The following is a 20343-nucleotide window of genomic DNA, read 5'->3' as shown; positions in this document are numbered from 1 at the left end:
TTTCTTTCTTTGTCTTTTTTATGAATCTACATTTTACCAAAAAAAAAAAAAAACTTTGTTTAAAAGTATTTTAATTGAGCTAGCTGTGTTGGTGATGCTACTGCGTGAGATGAACCTCCACAGATTATCTTCACAATTAATTTAAAAAAATTAAGAATATTCCTTAAAATGAGTAGAGAGAGAGAGAGCCTTAGTGGGGTCCCATCATCACAGGGCCCAACCCAAGACAATGTATCCAGGTTTTCACTCCCGATGACAGCCCTGCAAAAATGAACCATCATGGGATTATCGTTACTGCTTTCAACCATAGACTGTAAAAAATGCTTTAAACCTGAGGTAACTTGGTATTAGTCACTACTGCAGTCAAAATATTTTTACAGAAATATTCTGAAAGCTTCTTGCACCGTTTGAAGAACATTAATTTAATACAGTTTTGCAATAGTGACAATTACTCTAGTAACTATGATATCTACATGGTTAACTGTTTACATGAAATTTACATTGGTGGGCCATTTGCATAAATTATTTAATTTGTGCAAAATTATGGAAGATGAGCTCATTGAGCCTGGGAGAAATCTGGGGTATAGCCTACTACACAGGGACAGAAAGACAGGACAATGAAACATGAACTGAAGAAACAATACAAATAGAGTACCAATAAAAACTGAAGACACTAACATACAAAGAAAAAACAAGGCTAAATGCAGTAGATAGACGATTATAGGACATTTATGACATAATTACGGCATAATTATCATATTACCAGTAAAATAATCATTAAAAATGCATTTCTTGCAGTGTTAGTAACTGGTGATTCAGTGCTTGAACTGACATGTTTAAATAAAACAATATGTGCTAAATGACATGTAAAATATTTCCAAGATAAGGCATCATTAACCGCATCCCTAGTTATGCACACATACAGTATCCTCAAAATGGCCACATTAACATGTTCCTCAGATACAAGAACTGAGATGTCAAATTACATTTCATCTAGTTTATTCAAGTGTTTGACAGTCACGATCTTCTCAAATTACATGATTTTTTTCTGACAATTTTGCAGTTTAAGTAAATGTTTCTGTTCAGTCTACCACACTGATTCATTTCCTAATATGCTATTTTATATTTAACTTGTCCTCTCAGTGATTCCCGCAGTCACTGAAAACCTTGAATTTTTAAAATCGTGATGTGTAGATACACAGCTTAGGCCTGGAAAAATAATGGAAATTAATAAAATATTAAAATCAATTCCTTTCTAGTGAATATACATTTTTATAGTTATGCACTGCCTAAAAATATTTCAGGCTAGATACTGCTCTCTGTGGAGTATTTATAATAGTCAACATCAGTCTGGAAGTATGGTAACTCATGGTACTCTGTACAAAACACAAAGTGGTCTTCCTCAAAGGGGAAAAGCGAAGTCATTCTTAGAGCGTTTCTTGGCTTACTGGAGACATTTGTGCACACATATTAACTGGAAAGGTCATAAAAACGTTAGTCAAACAGCATATCGGCCTTCTGTATTTTTTATGCAACATGGAAGCTTCTAATATCCTTAAAATAATAAATATCCCAATAAATCTGTCACAATGCGGCGTTCTTTCTCGAGGATCTGTCAACAATGATGCACTCGTCACTCGGCGGACAGCTGTTGGTCGTCTTCTAGCGTATGAGCTGCTGGTTCTTCATTGAATCTCTGGCACGTGCGCTCATGTCTCCTCATGTTCCCGCTCTGGCTGAAGGTCTTTGAGCACCAGTTGCAGCGGTAAGGCCGTTCTCCGGTGTGTGTGCGCATATGCATCCGAAGGTAGTCAAACTTGGAGAAGTTTCTGCCGCACCAGTGACAGATGAAGGATCTATCGTGTAATTTCTTGTGGAGCTGCAGCTTTGCAAAGTCCTTCAACTGCCTTCCACATTTATTACACTTATAGGGCCCTTCATGATCCTGATCTTTCGCTGATGCCCTCCTAGGTTTGGTGAATCGTGCGCGAAGGCGATCCTTTCGCTGCAGTCTCCTCAACGTGGTTGAAGTGTCACTGGCTGTTCTCAGCTGGTGAGCGGGCTCTGAGTCTTGACACGGACCGGCATGGGCAGGGGTGGTAGTGACTGAAGATGTTATTGTGATGATGGTGTCCTCGGGCTCAATCTTAATCCTCGGTGTTGAAACAGTGGGCAAAGTCACATCCCACGTCTCATCCGTACTCGAGCTGTCGAACTGAGGAAAGAGTCGTTGCTCACCTGCATTTTTTTGATGCGCCGACTCCCTGTCCTCTGCCTCTGTCTTACAGGATGAAACGGCATCTAGTATGCGAGGCTTCAGTTCACCAGGTGAATCTTGACTCTGCTCATCGGCCTCCGTTTGCTGATCCTCTAGGTCTTCTGATTCGACTGGAGACGTGTACCCACGTGATGCCAATTCTTTGGGTGAGGCTTCATCAGGAGAGACATAGTGGACTTGTCCTGTTTGGTGAAAGCAAGAAAGGATGAAAAAACAGCATTCTCTGATAGTCCTTACTTCAGTTATTAGTTGCAGTATTGGTCATTTTAAGAGAAGCTAGGGTCATTATTATTATATTCATGAAATGCATACAAACATAAGTATATCAGTTCTAAGCAACATGAGGATGTAGAGAGTGACCTTTTTGGGTGTGGAACCAAATATTTGTAATGGCTGAACGTTTTATTCAATTGAAACCTGTTTGACAGACTGCTTGGTGTCAAAGTTAAAACTGCTACTGAGGAATTACATTTCACAATATATCGCAATACAAAAATGCAACAATATGTATCGTGGATAGTGACAAGATGTATTGTGTATAGGTCACGCAAAATGAAAATTACTGTGCATGAAAAAAAAATGTTTAAGTTTAAACTAGTCTACTATATATAATGGAAAATAATGCAATGGGGGAATGTTTGTGGGTCCTGATAATGCCAAATGTCTTCTGTTACCAGTAAAAAGTGGCCAACATTATTTTAAATATATCTAGTCAGTGACAGAGCAAGCATATTCGTCTTAAATAATTCTGTATTTTCAACTGTATTTTTTATTCTGGTGTCACCAATGGGTTACGAGCACCAAGCCTATTCATTTATTACACCCCCAATTTAATACCAAATTTATCATTTTAATCAACAGTACATTTTTTGTTTACCTATAACCAAATGTCTTGGAGAGTATCACAATAATATTGTATTGTGAGTTCAGTATTGTGATATGTATCAAATCGTGACATGAGGGTATCAAAAATAAGAAAAGCGGTGTGGCCTAAATGTCTAATACAACATACAACCATGTATTTGGTGTACTTGCACACACAGGAATTTTTATTGGTTAATCAATAGTTAGGGGTCGTAATCTTTATGTTTTTGAAATGAGTGTCTTATGCTTACCACAGCTGCCTTTATTTGATCAAAAATACAGTAAAAACAGTAATCATGTTAAATATACAGTGAAAAATTATTGTTTTATACTGTAATATATTCTAAAATGTCATTTATTCCTGTGATATCAAAGCTGAATTTTCAGCATCATTACTCCAGTCTTCAGTGTCACATGATCCTTCAGAAATCACTCTAATACGCTGATTTGATGCTCAAGAAACATTTCTTATTGTTATCTATGTTGACAACAGTTGTGCTGCTTAACACTTTTTTCAGGATTTTTGATGAATAAAGTTGAAAAGAACAAGAACATTTATTTGAAATACATATTTTTTTGTAACTACAAACATCTTAATTGTCACTTTTACCTAATTGAATGTGTTTGTGTTGAATAAAAGTATGAATTTCTATAAAAAACAATTTAATAGGCTAACCCTGAATATTTGAAATGTAGTGTATATGTTCAGCAAATGTGTGTTTGAATTCAGTTGTTTATACCTGTACATACCTGATTTGTGTGACTGTTACTCTATTCATTATTTATCTAAAAAAAAAAAAAAACTCTTTTCCACTCTCTCACCTCACTGGTCTTGTGGTATCTAACAATCAAAATACAACATCATCATAATTAATCATTTTATTGTATGGATTGCAAATTCCTATATTTTTACCTGCATTGATACATTCACGTCCACAAACTGACATTAAATAACCGATAACTTAATAATGCAAACAAATTTTTTAAATCAGTAAAAAAGATCAATTAACATGGTAGTGCTGGACTAGTCAAGTTTGCATAACATCTTTCCTATATTTCCTCTCCGTGTGGCCACTGTCACTCTCTCTATCCTCCATCTTTCTCTTTTTATAAATGTGTTATTATCCTCAATGAACTGAATATCCATTCAACAGACTATGTTAAAATGATATTATTGTTGTATGATTGTAATTGCTGGATACGAGAAGGGCTGCCAGTGAGGTGACAGAAACTTAGTGGTAAATAAATGGCGTCTACGCTTCTCTGTCAGTCAGTTTCACTATTAAAATGCCGTTGACGGGAAAATGCGCCCAGACTGGGTTGTTTAAGAGTGAATTTACCGTTTAAAAGCGCCTGATTCCTCCTCAGCACATCACTCAGCTGTTGTTTCAGCTTCGCGTTTTCTGATCGTGTTTGGGCTGCTTCCTTTTGATAGTCATTCACCGTCGCTTCCACCTCCACCCAAATCTCACGAATGACAATTGACATTCGCTTCATCAGGTTAGAATGTAACTTATCTAGTCTTGACATTTTACCGAAGTATAAAAAGAAAACAAATTCGATAAAACACTCGAATAAAAGCAACTCAGTACACTTGCTTTTTCTTCTCTTGTTTTAGCTATATACGCTGACTCTAGAGGTAAATTACTGCCACCTACTGTACTGTAGCACAGTGGTTCCCAACAGGGGGGTCGGACAAGGGGGTCTCGGCGAGCTCTCTGGGGGGTCGCGTCATATTTTGAAAAGTTTTGAGTAATGAGCATTCAAGTCGTCCGTAACTTCTTCTATGTTAAAAATTTACAAAATGTATATAATGAACGAGTTCATTATGAATCCATCTTCCAAACCGTGTTTTTGTCTTATTCTGAATCACTATGGTACACACCTATAATAAGTGTTTATATTGGGACTATTTAACACTGGTTCGGATCGCCGCCGCTGCGGAGTAGTGGTACTTGACCCATAGACAGACTTGACCTGCGTGACTCGTCATAGCCAAACACAGAGAAGTAATTCCGGCTCCAAAAGACGCATTATTCTGTTAACAAACGCATGTTTATTAACGATCGCTATAGCGCAAAAAAAAAAGGAATGCATGCTTTAAGGAGAACGATCATATTACATTAGCTAATTTGATCCATTCCCTGGCCTGGCTGACCAAAAATGGGATTTTAACCATGACAGCCTTAAAAAACAAATACAAATGGGCCAAACTGACCCTTGAGGATGATAAAGATGTCTTACCCTGTTAAAGATCTCTCCACCATTGACCAAATTACTCACGACCAGCAGATCCTCACACTTATTGATAAAGCCTCACAAATAACATGCAAGTATTGGGGTCCCAGACAGCAGTAATTTTGTAATAGCCTATATAGGCTATTCATTCTTTTTTTTTTTTACCTACACACCAGTGTGAATACTGATATTTTTTTATTGCGATTCAAATAGGGCCAATTTATAGGCTACTCTTAGGCTTACGTTTTTAAATTACAAATGGCCCACTGATGTTTTTGTTATTGTATTTTCAATATTAGGCTATAGGCTATTATTTGTGCATAAACATATCTGGTTAGGCCTATAATAAACATAGCCTACCGTTTGCTTGAAAACAACATATTTTGTCATCCTTGCTGCTAGCCAACAAGAGCGATAATATCATTAAATGTGAAGGGGGGGGGGGGGGGGGGTGGCCCTAAAATATTTTCTTGGGAAAAAGGGGGTCTCAGACAATAAAAGGTTGGGAACCACTGCTGTAGCATATTCACGGGTAGACATATTCACAGCCCTGGATAATATCAAATCTCAAAGTATTTCTCAATACCAGGTTTGTATATATATATATATATATATATATATATATATGTATATATATATATATATATATATATATATATATATATGTATGTATATATATATATATATATATATATATATATATATATACATTTTTTGTAAGGAAATATATGATTATTATTGTAATTACTCAATTTATTGTTTTAAGATATTTGTATGTTTATTGTCTGTCAGTGACCCTTATTTCATTCAGATGACTGGACATAATCTAAAAACACCTTCATCCATACACCGTTACTTAGCAACAACTTTGAACCATAGGTACGGTTAGCTAATCATGTACTGCACTTCCTTTTTTGTTAGGGCCCAGGCCCAAGGGGCCCTGCGCAGGGCCCTATTGTTTTCCTACAAGATTATTCTTTTCTTTTTTTCTTTTCAAACTCTCAAGCACTTTTAGGGGCCTAGTACAAGTTGACATTGGGGGGTCCTGGGGGAGGGGGGCTCTGTGGCACACTCTTTTATGTGGTCATTTTTGAGGGGCTCCGTATAGCGCACTCCTTTTCACATACAGTAACCAAAATTCACACGCTTATAGATCTTATAAAGTTGAAAAAATGTAGCACTCATAGTCAAACGCCAGCCCTACAGGAAGTCGGCTATTATGGGTTGTTTGAAAAACACTTGTGCTGCATCCTGAATCAAATACTTCCCTAGAATGTGAAAAACAGTACGCCAAAATACATCATTTGAAATTTGGAATTTGAAATACTTTTCCAAGGGGATTTATCAAATCGCCACCAAACTCAACAGAATATTGCCAAAATATTGAGGATGTTAAATTGCGAGCGGATTTTTTAAAAATGAATCTATGGCGAGAAAAGGGAAACAGGAGGCATGTTATAACTTCTACATACATTGACTAATTTTGATAAAACTTTAGCTGTATGTTCATTGAAGGAGGGCGATGGAGGAGCAGCAGGAAGTGTATCACTTCAAAAATGTTTTGAAATTACCCTTGTAAGGCTTGAAACTTACGCTGCTATTTTGAACCAATAATCTGAACAAAAGGCAGTTGAAGGATGATGTGTGTAATTCAAATATTTATCTGACTCAAATATGATTAATCTGACTCCATTAAAGTTGTTGTTATTCTTTAACCTCTTATTCTTTAAAGTTAAAAGTCTTTCTTAGAACTGATAGGAAAACGTAGGATTTAACTTGAACGTTTAGACAATGAAAGTTATAATCACTTTAGCTTTCAACGTAATCAGTGATAAAAGGAAAGATTCTCAAAGCCTTTAAAGCAGGCAAAGTTATTTATTAAGTTACATGTTTAAGACAGTAGAATGGAACAACATACTGTATAGAAACTTAGTTGTAACAAATAAAGCACTGTCGTGCAGAAGAGGCCGTAAAAGCTTTTCTCCTAGTGTGAGGTTACGCACCGATGTGCGGGAGTGGCGGGGTTAAAGCCTATCTCCTAGATCAACAGTTACCTTTCCTTCTTATACCCTGAGCAAAGCATTGTTAAACATGAGTGGAATACCAACACCAAACCAAACGACAGGAAACCAAAAGATGAGGCAAATGTGTGGTGATCAAGAGGGGGAACATTAACATATTCTCCTCAATGCATGTTCAACCAATAGTACCTAGTTTGTACATTATGATACTTTAATGTCTCTATTAAGTTCACCACCATTCATTTCAGCTTATAAGCTGTCAGATGTGACCAATCATGGCATAGTTACATACTAGAACACACTAGTAAATAAACAGTATGTAGTTGAAAGCATCTACAGTACTGTATGTCCTGTGAAGCAAATGGTACAGACGTGTCATTGAGGTGTAAATGACTCTGTCTCTCCCGACAGAACCATCCTGTGCCTGGAGTGTCCCAACAGTCCTCACTCAGCATTGATGAAATCCCTTGTACTAGATAGGCATTAGCATACTGTGATGATGAAGGCCATTGTGCCACGTTTAATTCACATGTACACCTTTAAAAGGCTTTTTGAAGTACTAGGGCAGTAAAGAGTTCTGCCCATTTTTGCTCAGCCCTACACCCTCTTATTTTTACCCGATAACTTCGTCAGAACAATGTCAAGACACAGCAAATGCAAAACTTTGAAAGGATTTGTGATATCTTAAATGCTGTTGCCATGGCAACGCGTCAAACTTTAATATTCTTTTTGAGTGTTCTTGAGACTCTTGTGCTTCAAATTGCTGGACACATACGTCTACTGTCGGCCAGTAGACATGGGCAAAGCCTTAGAAACAGGCATGGAGGATCTTCTGACAAAAGTGGGGGTTAGTTTTACCTACAGTCACCAAACTCTGTATATGTATTGTCCTTACCGAGCCGGACAAGTTTCTAACTGACACTTATTAGCTTCGACCAACAGGAACTCATCTATTTTGGTTTGAATGTGTGTTTCTTTAAAAATCAGGCATTTTAAGTACTCCTCCTAGACATACATGTATGACATGAAATTCATCTAAATTTAAATGATCTCATGGATGTGGCTGTTGTGGTTCGTGGTCATAGTGGCACCAGCTTCTGCAGTAAATGTGGCATATCCAAACGACTTATAATTTATGATGTTACGACTTTTATATTTACCCGCTTTAAGCGCATATTGCCCGCCATGCACAGTTTTCCTAAAGCCAGCTGGAAGGTGGTGTGCCTGTCTTCACTATTGCAGCTATATTTTATCCTGTTTTAATAGATGTTTAAAACTAAACAATGCCTATAGTAATTCTGAAAATTTTTACAATGGCTTTTCATGTTGTTCACTCACTATCATTCAAGTAAAATCCGGTCAAGTATTTTTGCAATTAAATTTAGATTAATTACTCTTCTGAAAATTGGATATATTCATGCCTGAGCAGTTACTTTCTAAACTTTCATGATCCTGGAATATTGCTTACTTAGTTAAGCCTTCAAGTAACACATTAGTTTAATTATAGGCAAACTTCATCAGTCTCAGAGGAACAGATGTTTCTGTCCATTTAATGGCTTAGTCTGTAATCATAAGATGGCTGATTGCAATGCATGTAATCACATCTTTCTGTCTCAGTTATTAATTAGGTTCTGAGCGCAGTAGCCCTTATCTAAAACATGTCTGCCGCTGTCTGCCTGTGAAAGAGTTTGTAGTCTGGCTCTGGCTCACAAGGACACACAGAAGTCTCTGTCTTTTCAGTTTTCATTTCAGAGGTCCTGAACTTCACAATGACACCAGGCCTCGAGTGTCATGGAATCTGGTACATTTAGTGACAGAAACAATGTAGTAAAAACATTAGTAGCGAAAGATGATGATTAAAGGAATTATGGGAAAGGGTGTTTTTCTATGTAATATAGTTTTTTTTTAACGTCTTTTAAGGACCTCAATTGGGAATCTCATGGATTTTACTCCCATCCTTATCGCGTTCTCAAGTGCTATTACCATCACAGTCAAACAAGAGGCTTGCCAAGCAGACAGAGACACAACCTTTCCCACTTAGATCAGATTTAGCAATTATGTTATTTGATTAGATTGTGTAATTAAATCCCACAAGGTTAAGTGTGCACTACATCTCGTCGTCTCCACTCTCTTTTCTTTGTGACATTTAACCTTCACTGGCCTCTCTCAGTCCCTGAAGACGCATTTGGAAGTAAGGGACTAGTTTATTTGCATTAGGTACATTTAAATTAACTGTTCATTTAAGCCTTCTTGCCTATTTGTTAGCAGCAGGGATCCATTTAGCAAATCTCAAGCTTTACATGTGGGCTCTGAGGTAAAATAATGAAAATAATGCTGGTTATTACCGTTCAAAAGTTTGGAGTCATTCATTAAGATTTAGATTTTTTTATGTTTTTGGAAGTCTCTTATGCTCACCAAGGCTGCATTTATTTAAAAAAAATATTGTAAAATATAATTACAATTTTAAAAAACTGTTTTTTATTGTAATATATTTTAAAACAGTCATGTGATGTCAAAGCTGAATTTTCAGCATCATTACTGTGTCACATGATCCTTCAGAAATCATTCTACTGATGATTTGATGCTCATTTCTTGTTATTATCAATGTTTATCACAGTTGTGCCGCTTATTTCATGGAAACAGATACAGGATTTTCAGGATTCTTTGAAAAATAGAAAATTCAAATATTTGTAAAATGTTTTTTTGCCCCTGGCTCACCCTTCCCTCTGTCTGGCTGCATTATGATTCACTTTTCAACATATTACTTGATTTTCTTATTATGCTCAGTTACACAAAACATATAGGCTATATGCCAAGCATGTTGGCTAAAACATGTCCTTATGCTTTGTTAGAGTCTCTGCCGTTTCTTCTTGTTCATTTGTCCTCTTTTCAGAAAGCATGTATTCGATCAGCCCCTCCTTTTTCTGTCTGTTGCACAAAAATATCCCATTTCACTGTCTAAACCAGTCTGTCTCTGCAGCTCCCATTAACCTGACTCACTCACACACACACACTTTCTCTCGCCGTCTCCTGTCCTCCAGAGCCTTTTAATAATGCATGCTGCTATAAAATTCAAATGAGATAGATTTTTAAACACACCAGTGAAGTCTGAGCGCACACTCTCTTTCTCCCTCCATCCTGCTGCACCCCGGCCCCTCACTGTCCTCCTCGCCTAACAACCGTTGCCCTGGAAACTGTAACGTCCTGGAGACATATGCGGTATAGAGGGAGCAAGGAAACAGCGGAAAGGGAAAGAGTGTGTGATCCAACAACAGGCACACGGAGTCTCAAATGTATTTATAATGACAGAGGAGTGGCATAATGAGGGACAGTTTATTCACTGGACTCATTGATGCATAATCAGTGTTGGTACAGAGCAGAATAAGGATCAATACTGCAAGATCTATCAAACGCTTCGGTTCAGATACAGCGTACATCACATATTATTGTTCCAAAGCAATTCATTAAGGCATGCACAGGCAAATCTGCACAAAATCAGGATTATATTTGCAACAATAGATATCATAATGCCTCTCAAATCATTTCATGTCACAGAGGAACCTTGAGTAGCACGAGTGCTTTCACCAAAATGCTGATGAATTTGTAAGGGAATGTTTAATAAACACAGATAACGGATTTATTCTTCACACCAAAATACAGAACAGCAGGTAGAACTTGTAACCCAGAGAATTGGACTCGGCTGTTGTCTTGAAACATTTGTCTCAGAATTATATTATGCAGCACAGGCAATCTGTAATCAGTAAGCAAACATGCTTGTATAAGGTCAAAGTTTCAGCAAAGCACAAATGGCATATAGAAAACAAATGGGCTGATTTCAAAATACATACCAATAAAAATACTCAAGAGTGAGAAAATTTGTGAAAGCACTGCAGTGTTAACAGTCAAGAGTTGCATTACGAACACTGTCCATGTCCATCAAAGAGATTCAGATTACCAGATGCAATTGGAAGCGGTACAAATATGTACAGACACATATATACATACACACACACATATATATATATATATATATACAAACATGGATTGTAAGCAGGTTAAATACAAATAGCTGAGCAGAACAATTCAAGAGAACAAAAGTCGAGCTGGCATTCACTGACTGCACGCAGCTGGATCAAATGTGCATGCTACGGTCATTCCTATTTGAGTGGTGGGGATGTGACGTGGCCGCAAATTGAAATGTATCAAAAAGACAACTGTAGCTGCTTATGTTGACGCAAGCCAAGCCCACTGCGAGACCCCAAAATGGAGGCCTCTCACTACCCAAACTGAGTCAGCATGCTTATCGACATCATACTGCTTGTGATACTGAGTAATTTGCATTAGATACAGAACATTTACAAAGTGCTAGCATAGGTTTTGCCTTGTAAAAAAATAGTAATACTTGATTTCAGAGACTTAACAAGTGCTCCCCATCTCTGTCAAAAAGCTGTTGACATCCATGAAACAGAATCGCATTCTGCATGCAAGAGACCTGAAACCATGAAAATGAGGGATTTGTGATATCATCTGTAAAAGAACTCTAAATATGTAGGGATGCACAATAATTGGGTATCGTATCTGTTATCGTTTGGTAGTAATTACATTGATCAGTCAGTCAATATTAGATTTTTCTTTTTATTTGGATGATTTTGAATCTTAATTGTGCATGCATATTTTCTCGGTTTTTATATTTATAAGTTGTTCATGTTTAATTTGATCAGTTAGTCAATATTTAGTTTTTCGGTTTTTAGATTTATCAGTCGTTGTATATAATCGGTCAGTCAATATTGGAAATTTGTTGGCTGATATTGAGTATTTAATTGTGCATGCTAATTTCCTCTGTTTTAAAATGTAATTTATCAGTTTTTTATTAGTTGGTCAATATTGGAAATTTTTTGGTCAGATGAAAAGGTTCTCGCTTTTAGATTATTTAGATACATTTAGATTAACTTTGTCATCCCACTTAAAGTTAATCTTGAATAATAAAAAAAAACATTTCTTAAATGTAACCTTGAGTATTCATTTTAAGCACAATTTTTTTGTTGAGCCTAAATGTATTTTTAGCGTTTTATTCTTTATTTAATTTCGATAAAATTGTATAGAATTAGAAAATTAGCCACATATCAACTATCCGCCAATTATCAGATTATTGGTATGTACTAAAATTTTAATATTGGTGCATCCCTGCATATATATATGCCTTCTTAAAAATGCATTCATGCTCTTATTTCCCACATGCCCACCTAAGCTGGAGTCTTGGCAGCATCTGAATTTTGGCACAGTCGGTGTGGCCTAACTAGGAATGAATCGGGTATCATTATGTTGAGCAACACAAATCATTCCACCAAGCAAACAGTTTTGGGCTGTGTAAAACGATTCGTCATGATCAAAACATCCTAGCGTTCCTGCTGAATGTGCTGAAAGAGTCTGATTCTATTGTAAACATTACGGTGTAAAAACATGAGCATCATCATTTTGCCTCATACTGATAAAACACAATAATAAATCAATGGTTCGTATTCTGCTTGCCTTGAAGGATCTGGCCGAGCATAGCTGCAAGGAAGAGGGGAGGGCATGTTGGCAAGCGTTACGATATTGGCTTCCTCACACACACACACACACACACACGCAAGCAAGCAGCCAATCAGAGGCAGCTAGGATCCCTCTCAACACTACTGCATTCCCTACATCTCCCCATCTCTGGGGTATCTTTTCATCTGAAGCCACCGCCCCCCTCCTCTCTTCTCTCTCCATCCTTCCATCTGTGGGAAACAAAAGACTGCAGCTTGGTCTCGATCCCTCCCACTTTCTCTTCACCTCTCCCTCCGCCGTATCAGATTCTCTGATACATCATTTTTTTGTTTATGTGCATTAACCTGCATCTTAATACACTGTGTGAATATTAAGAACAGAAAGAGAGAACTAAAAATAGAGAGGCGACTGTGCTGTTCTTCCACATTGTTTCATTCCTTTCCTTTGAGACAATCATTGTGTCCGATAAAAAAAAAAAAAAACAGTTGATGGATGCCAATACAGAAGGCATCTGCTGATTTATACAATCGATTACATTTTAATCTGAGCTTTTCACTTCTGAGCAAACAGGGGGTACTAAGCTGAACTTGTGCCTAAAAGACTTCTAATCTTTGTCCAAAAAACAAACAACAAATCCTCTCCAGCAATTCCCTCTGATTCTTTTCCTCCCTCAAATCCTCAAGGGGTGCGCGGCGAATGAAATGAGATCATCTTTGTGGTCTCCTTAATGACATCATCTGAAACGAGGAGTCCTTTGTTGAAAATAAAAACAAAACAAATATGCATGCCTTGCCACTTCACTCGTGATCCCGCTGAGTGTGTTGTTTCTGAAAGTTCTGGCATGGTAGAAGATAAAGGTAACATCCAGCTTTAGAGTCTTCAGACAGAGTATAAAACAGGTGAAAAAGCATTCAGGAGCATTCAGATGTAGAAAGATGAATGACACATGGAAGAAGAAAATGCTCATCATGTACTGGTTGTTGGGTGTGAAGTTTAGTCATGAATTTTACTTCATCCCGAGTGTTGTGATGGCCGTCAGGTCTTAAGTATTACTGAAAGAGAAGAAGAGGTGTTCAAAGAGTGAAGCAAAGTGAATTCAAACAAAATTACGACGATGATGATGATGATGATGATGATGATGATGATGATACAATTACAACTCAATAAGAATTCAAATATAAAAATGTCGCTCAAACTCTTAAACCTCTTGAGTCTACTACAGACAAACAAGATTGCTTTATAAAAATATTATGAATTGATTGCAATGACTTTTATTTATTATATATTTCAATAACTTTAAACTGTTACAACAAAGTCAGCTTGTGATGTTTCTGTTCTTTAGCATTTTAATTAAAGCATAAATATATGCAGTTGTACAGTAGATGGATTTTCAACATCTTTAAAATAAAACAGGATACAAAGTTATATACACTACCGTTCAAGAGTTTGGGGTCAGTTTTATTTTGTTGAAAGAAAGAACTTAATGCTTTTATTCAGGAAGGAGGCATTAAATTGATCAAAACTGAGATTTATAATGTTACAAAAGATTCTATTCATCAAAGAATCTTAAAAAAAATCCACAAATATATTAAGCAGCACAACTGTTTTCATCATTGATAATAAGAAATGTTTCTTGAGCAGAAAATCAGCATATCATAATGATTTCGGAAGGATCGTGTGACACTGAAGACTGGAGTAATGATGCTGAAAATACAGCTTTACATCACAGGAATAAATTACATCTTAAAATATATTTAAATAGAAAACAGTTCTTTTAAACTGTGATAATATTTCACAATTTTTCTGTTTTTGCTGGTAAATTTTTGCTGTAAATGCAGCCTTGGTGAACATGAGACTTCTTTCAAAACATTAAAAATCTTTCCAACCCCAAACATTTGAACAAGTATATTTCAACAGATTTTTTTAATCTGGTCCCTGAAATGGTCTCAACAAACTTAGATCCATTAACAACAGGCCCACGATCAAACTTACCTGTAATCAGATCTAATTCAAATCCTCACGAGCTAAAGTCAGTCTGACATTGACCCAAATCACAAAGTCAGCTCTAGGCTTACATTCAGTTTCACATGCTCTGGGCTCATGGGAAGGATACTCACCACCCCAGTTGATGACGATAGTAACAATAATGATGACTATCCCACCCACCAGCGACACGATGGACAGGACCTTTGCATTCCGGCCAAGACGGCGTGCGCCATCCACATTGCCCTGCTGCAGACTGTTACGAGACTGAGATTGGAAAGAGAAGTTGAATGAACAGGAGGAAAAGATATACAAGTAGAATAAATAATTCCATTATCATAAGAAAGAGTTATGCAAGATACAGTTTCTTTGCCAGTCAGAACTGTTTTCAGTTTACTCTCCAATGTCAAAAAAGTCACTTTCCGAGCTGCAGATTCTTGCATACACAAGTGAAATCGCAATCCCTCCTTACTCGACAGAAACTGTATCCAGACATCCCACCCCACCAACACACAAGCACACACACCATCACTGAGAAGGTCAAGCCGACGATGTTGATGGGCCAGACAGGGCAGAGGCAGGCCAGAATAGCCCATATGAGATAATCGTTGGGTTTGGATCCGTCTCCTCCAGAATCAGTGGCTGCGCTGGGCTGTCGGGTGAGCGATGGTCGAGGTGACCCCGCGTAACTCAGTGACCCGGAGCGGCTGCTCAACCTGGCGCGCCCGTTTGCATGTGCGTGGTTGGGTTTGACATGCTGCAGACGAGGAGGAGAGGCAGCGGTGGGACAACTGTCGATGGGAGCCGGGCAAACACCATTACCTGTGTGATGGTGTGATGGCGAGAGAAAGAAACACGTGAGACATTGGACGGATACATAAGCCTGCATTTCAGCCTGTCCATTTTAAAAGAAGTGATTCTTCCATTTGTTTCCAAAGGCACAAACGTCTCAGATTTTATTGGTAGACAGCTGCATCTGACTCATCTACTTGCTGAGAAAAACAGACAAGAGAAGAGAGTGGGGGAGGATACAAATCCTGAGAAGAAAAGGGAGTGAAAGTAGAGTGAGGCTCTAAATCATGTCCTTCTGACATCTGGTCTAATCTAATCTAAGCTTAACACTCAAGGAAATTGAGAAAAAAAATGCTGAAAGGTCATCAAAGACAGAAGGGACAGCTTGTACATCACAGTGGGACTAAGCCCCCCCCCCCCCCAAGGTAATTATAGATCGTAAAACTATTTAATAAACAAACAAAATGCAAAATGCAAGACTATAACATATTTTTTAATTAAATGGTTTTTTACTTATTTCCATCTTCTCGTCAATGACTGTCAGGTGATCTTGGGGTGGGGCATCCTGAGAGAGGGCGGAGTCTACAGCAGGAGTGGGTGTTGTTGCGGGGGCTGGATCTTGCTGCTCAGTTTTTATTGGCTGAGAGGAGATGGCGGTGAGGTCTGACTCTGTGCCTGGTTGCTGACTGGTCTCTTGCTCCGATTGTTGCTGTTGCTGTTCTTCCACCTCTGCACCAGGGGCAGCAGTGGGAATGCTGGCGTCAGCATTCAAATCCATTTCCAAGATGTTTATGACAACTTATTTGTGGTAAAATCAAGCTTCTATGTCCGGATTCTGAATTGTTTAGAACTGTTGGGTAAAAGTAAAATAAATGAAAACATATAAGGCATCACAAAAATTATATAATGCTCATTCACATGCCACTTACAGTATATTATGAAGTCAATAATGAACACTACCATTCAAAAGACTGGGGTCATTAAAGGTGCTCTAAGCGATGTTGGGTGACGTCACTAATTGTTGACGTTCAAAGTATTGTCAAACAAAACGGAGGCTAGCTCGACTCCTCATCCCGTCCCCTCCCCCTCCCTTCCGTGCTTTCTGCAACAGTCATGAACCATTTAGAAAAACCAAACTGGATTTACCCACCTGTCCAGCAAAAACAGAGCTACCTGAATTTCGAATTGGAAGCCCTTCTGCCGGCGGAGTTCTCACCACCTTTTGAACGCTTTTCCGACGGAAATTCAGGACTTTGCACGTTCCTTCTCCTTTTCCCACTTCTTTGTTATTTGTTCATCGGAACGCCGTCTCTTTGGTCGTGTGTCGGCCATATAAAAATTCTCAAGAATATACATTTTTACCGTTAGTCGTTGTCTAGGACATCTCTCCTCTAGCTAACTTCCCTCTTCATGCTTCTCTCTCCTCCACTCCCCATGAATTTCCTTCATGTGCACGCGCACTAACCCCCCAACCCCCACCCACAAATCATTCTTGTCGGTTATTGGCTGGAACACTTTTTGTTATTGTTTCGTGGTCCAGGCTGGGCCAGTTTGTTTTTTTGCCGTTTGTGGAGCCTGGACTGTCTACAGAGACGCGTTTTTTTACAGTGTGTTCAGGGGACAGGCAGCTAGCGGATAGTGAGGAGATGTTTGATGTATGTGACAAAAAAATGTTTGGCCTAAAAAACACGTGACATCGCTTAGAGCACCTTTAAGAAATGTATATTTTTATTCAGCAAGGACACATTAAATTGATCAAATGTGACAGTAAAGACATTTATCATGATACAAAAAAAATCAATTTCAACTAATTGCTGTTCTTTTAAACTTTCTATTCATCAAACAATCCTGAAAAAAAGATTTCAGGGTTTCCACAAAAAGCAGCACAATTGCTTTCAACATTTGTCAGCATATTAAAATGATTTCTGAAGGATCATGTGACACTGAAGACTGAAGAAATGATGCTGAAAATTCAGCTTTGATATCGCAGGAATAAATTATATTTTAAAATATTTTCAAATAGAAAACAGTTATTTTAAATTGTAATCACAATATTACTGTTTTTACTGTATTTTTGATCAAATACATGCAGCCTTGGTGAGCATTAGAGACTTACCGACGTCTTACAGACCTCAAACCTTGTACCCCTGTCTACCTGCTTAAAGGGTTTACTGGCAATTTACACTGTGTTTTCAAACCAGTTTCCCAAACACTACCCTTGTCTCCTACGTACTGGTTTGAAAGACAGATTGTCACGCCCCAAACTCACAGTTTGAACCAACGTGATTATTTTGGTTTCTAAAACATACAGATCAACGATTTGATGTGCTATAGAGCTACAGTGTCTACATTATTTTTAAGGGGAGAAAATCTTGTTGTTGCTGCATATTAAGCTGGAACAGGACCGTTTACAAAACCTTTAAGATCTCACCAACATTAAACCTACATTAAGTTGCTGGTAAAAAGCATTTGAAGAAAATAATATCTAATCAAAATCACTATATTCTTTACTCCATGATTTTAGCAGGGTGGCTTCATTTTTTTTCAAGTCAACTGGTCTTGGGGCTCTGCACCTGTTTACCTGCCTACAATGAATCTCCCTCACAGCAGAATCTGTCCTGAGAAATGAAAAATAAAGCCACCACAACCAGCTTTATTCGCGTGCTATCCTCACCTCATCATATACAGATGTGAATGATTTTTGTGAACAGCAGGCTAACGATCAATGCTGGATTACCTAAAACTACACAACACATTGAATGTAAGGTCTCCAAAAACTAGCACTCTGTCACACCCAAGATCCCAGAAATCAAGATCCTAAAAAAAAAAAAAAAAACCCCGAATCATATTCATTACATTCAGATAATTCAAATATTGATTACTTTAAAGTCCACGCGAGCATCGGACGTATCAATGTCTGTGAGAAAACAAAGAGCATCAAATGACACACCCATATCTGCAACTATATATAAAAAAAAAAAACATTTTATGATTTATGACAGATACATAGGCTACTAAATAAACACTGCAACTGACTTGTACACCATGCGGCCGTTTAACATGACGCTAAAATCAATGGAATAATCCATCAATCCCACATGAACGACTTTCCCCTTTGCCTTTCATCTGTCTCACTCTTTGAAATAGAAAGAGGTTTCTGTCTAGAGATGAGCACACAACAGACACACACGGGACACGCAGCCACGCGTCTTCTGCACGAATGCCAAATGGCTATATATAGCCTATATATTTCGATGTTCAATGTATTATATATCTCATAATTAAAAGAGAATAATGGTGACAGATGGCATAAGAAAAGTGACACACCCACAGGACCCGATAAAGACTGATGCGAGAATCAAAATGCCAGTAATAAACCACAGCAGCATGCAGATCGAAAGTATAACTTACTCACCTTGATCTAATGCAAAACAAATTCCAAAATCAATACAATCCTTCTCATTTTGAATTTAAATAAGCATTAGGCATAAGAAAGTTTCAGATTAAGATTTAAAAAAGGTGTTGATTTACGCTGTACAAAGCTGCTTCGTTTTAGTATAAAAACGTGGGGTGATCTGTCTGCATATGATCCTGTGCCTGTATGACTCTAGTCTCTCGGTCTTCTCTTCTATCTGCATGAACCTGTGTGCGCGTGCTCGACTCTGTGTATGCGTGCGCGTTTTTCTTTCTTTTTTTCTTTTTGGTGGTTTACTTGTAGAGAACCTCTGGATAGTGGTGTGGGTTTTGATTTATCCCAGTGACTCAAATCTTTTTGAGTCGACTGAATAAAATCATTCAGACATACACATGATTCTTCTTGAGTTACATCGTTACATCAGCAGGCCTAGGTTGTTTTCGCAGTCATACACTGACAAAAAAAGGAAAAAGGCAGATCTGCCTTGTTGTAATTTGATTATGATGCATAATCTCTGCTTTTAGAGACTGTCAGTGGATCTGTTAAAAAAATAATATAAAGGATAAGTATTTTATTAAAGGATACGTATTAGAATGTATGCCTATAAAGAATAGGTTGAGTTTAGGCCTAATGATTTAACGACAAGCTCGCAACGCACATCGCCACACGCAGGCGTAAATGGCTACAATTTTTTTTATTTATATCTTTTTATTTCAAAGATAAACGTCCATAAAACTGGAAAGTCGCCGTAAGCGGACACCCTCCCACTCCAGACACGAGTTATTTTGCCACTTATTAATTAACCGATAGAAGCGTGATGGGTTCATTCTGTCACGTGACAAATTAACGACTCGGGATGTAAAATCGGCTGTTCCTCGTTTATCTTTAACTGCATTATAATGATTTTCTCATTTGTAATATGATCAAAGATTGTGTATGTGAAAGTGTATTGGGCATTTGGCTGTGAAAATGTAACATTTAAACTGATTAGTTCACTCTGAGGGGGAGAGTAACATGATTCGAGTCACGAAAATCCCCCCGCCACCACTTTTTATATGTCAGCGCCAACATGTGGCCAAACACTGAAACACAAGCGTTCACAACCCGTATTTCAGGGGTTCTCAAATCTGGCCCTAGTGCTCCACTTTCCTGCAGTTTAGCTCCAGCCCTAATCAAACACATTTGAACAAGCTAATCATGGTCTTCAGGATTACTAATAT

At 37.8% G+C, this 20343-nt stretch overlaps 2 protein-coding genes across 2 annotated transcripts; both read right to left on the bottom strand.

The window, feature by feature from the left end:
* Positions 1-401: 401 nt before the first annotated feature.
* LOC308691526 (uncharacterized protein) lies at positions 402-4777 on the bottom strand. Its single transcript, XM_081366860.1, has 2 exons — positions 4483-4777; positions 402-2460 (listed from the first exon to the last, which is right to left on the bottom strand). The coding sequence occupies exons 1-2, from the start codon at positions 4670-4672 to the stop codon at positions 1634-1636; spliced, it is 1017 nt and encodes a 338-aa protein (XP_081222986.1). The 5' UTR covers positions 4673-4777; the 3' UTR covers positions 402-1633.
* An 8568-nt stretch (positions 4778-13345) lies between these two features.
* LOC308691699 (uncharacterized protein) lies at positions 13346-19338 on the bottom strand. Its single transcript, XM_081367194.1, has 5 exons — positions 19124-19338; positions 16222-16558; positions 15443-15738; positions 15051-15183; positions 13346-13985 (listed from the first exon to the last, which is right to left on the bottom strand). The coding sequence occupies exons 2-5, from the start codon at positions 16484-16486 to the stop codon at positions 13969-13971; spliced, it is 711 nt and encodes a 236-aa protein (XP_081223320.1). The 5' UTR covers positions 16487-16558; positions 19124-19338; the 3' UTR covers positions 13346-13968.
* Positions 19339-20343: the final 1005 nt, after the last annotated feature.

This window comes from Scardinius erythrophthalmus (assembly GCF_964197995.2).
Source record: "Scardinius erythrophthalmus genome assembly, chromosome: 1".
Classification (NCBI taxonomy): domain Eukaryota; kingdom Metazoa; phylum Chordata; class Actinopteri; order Cypriniformes; family Leuciscidae; genus Scardinius; species Scardinius erythrophthalmus.
The sequence above is the reverse complement of the archived record's forward strand: the minus strand, read 5'-3'. Positions and strand labels throughout refer to the sequence as shown.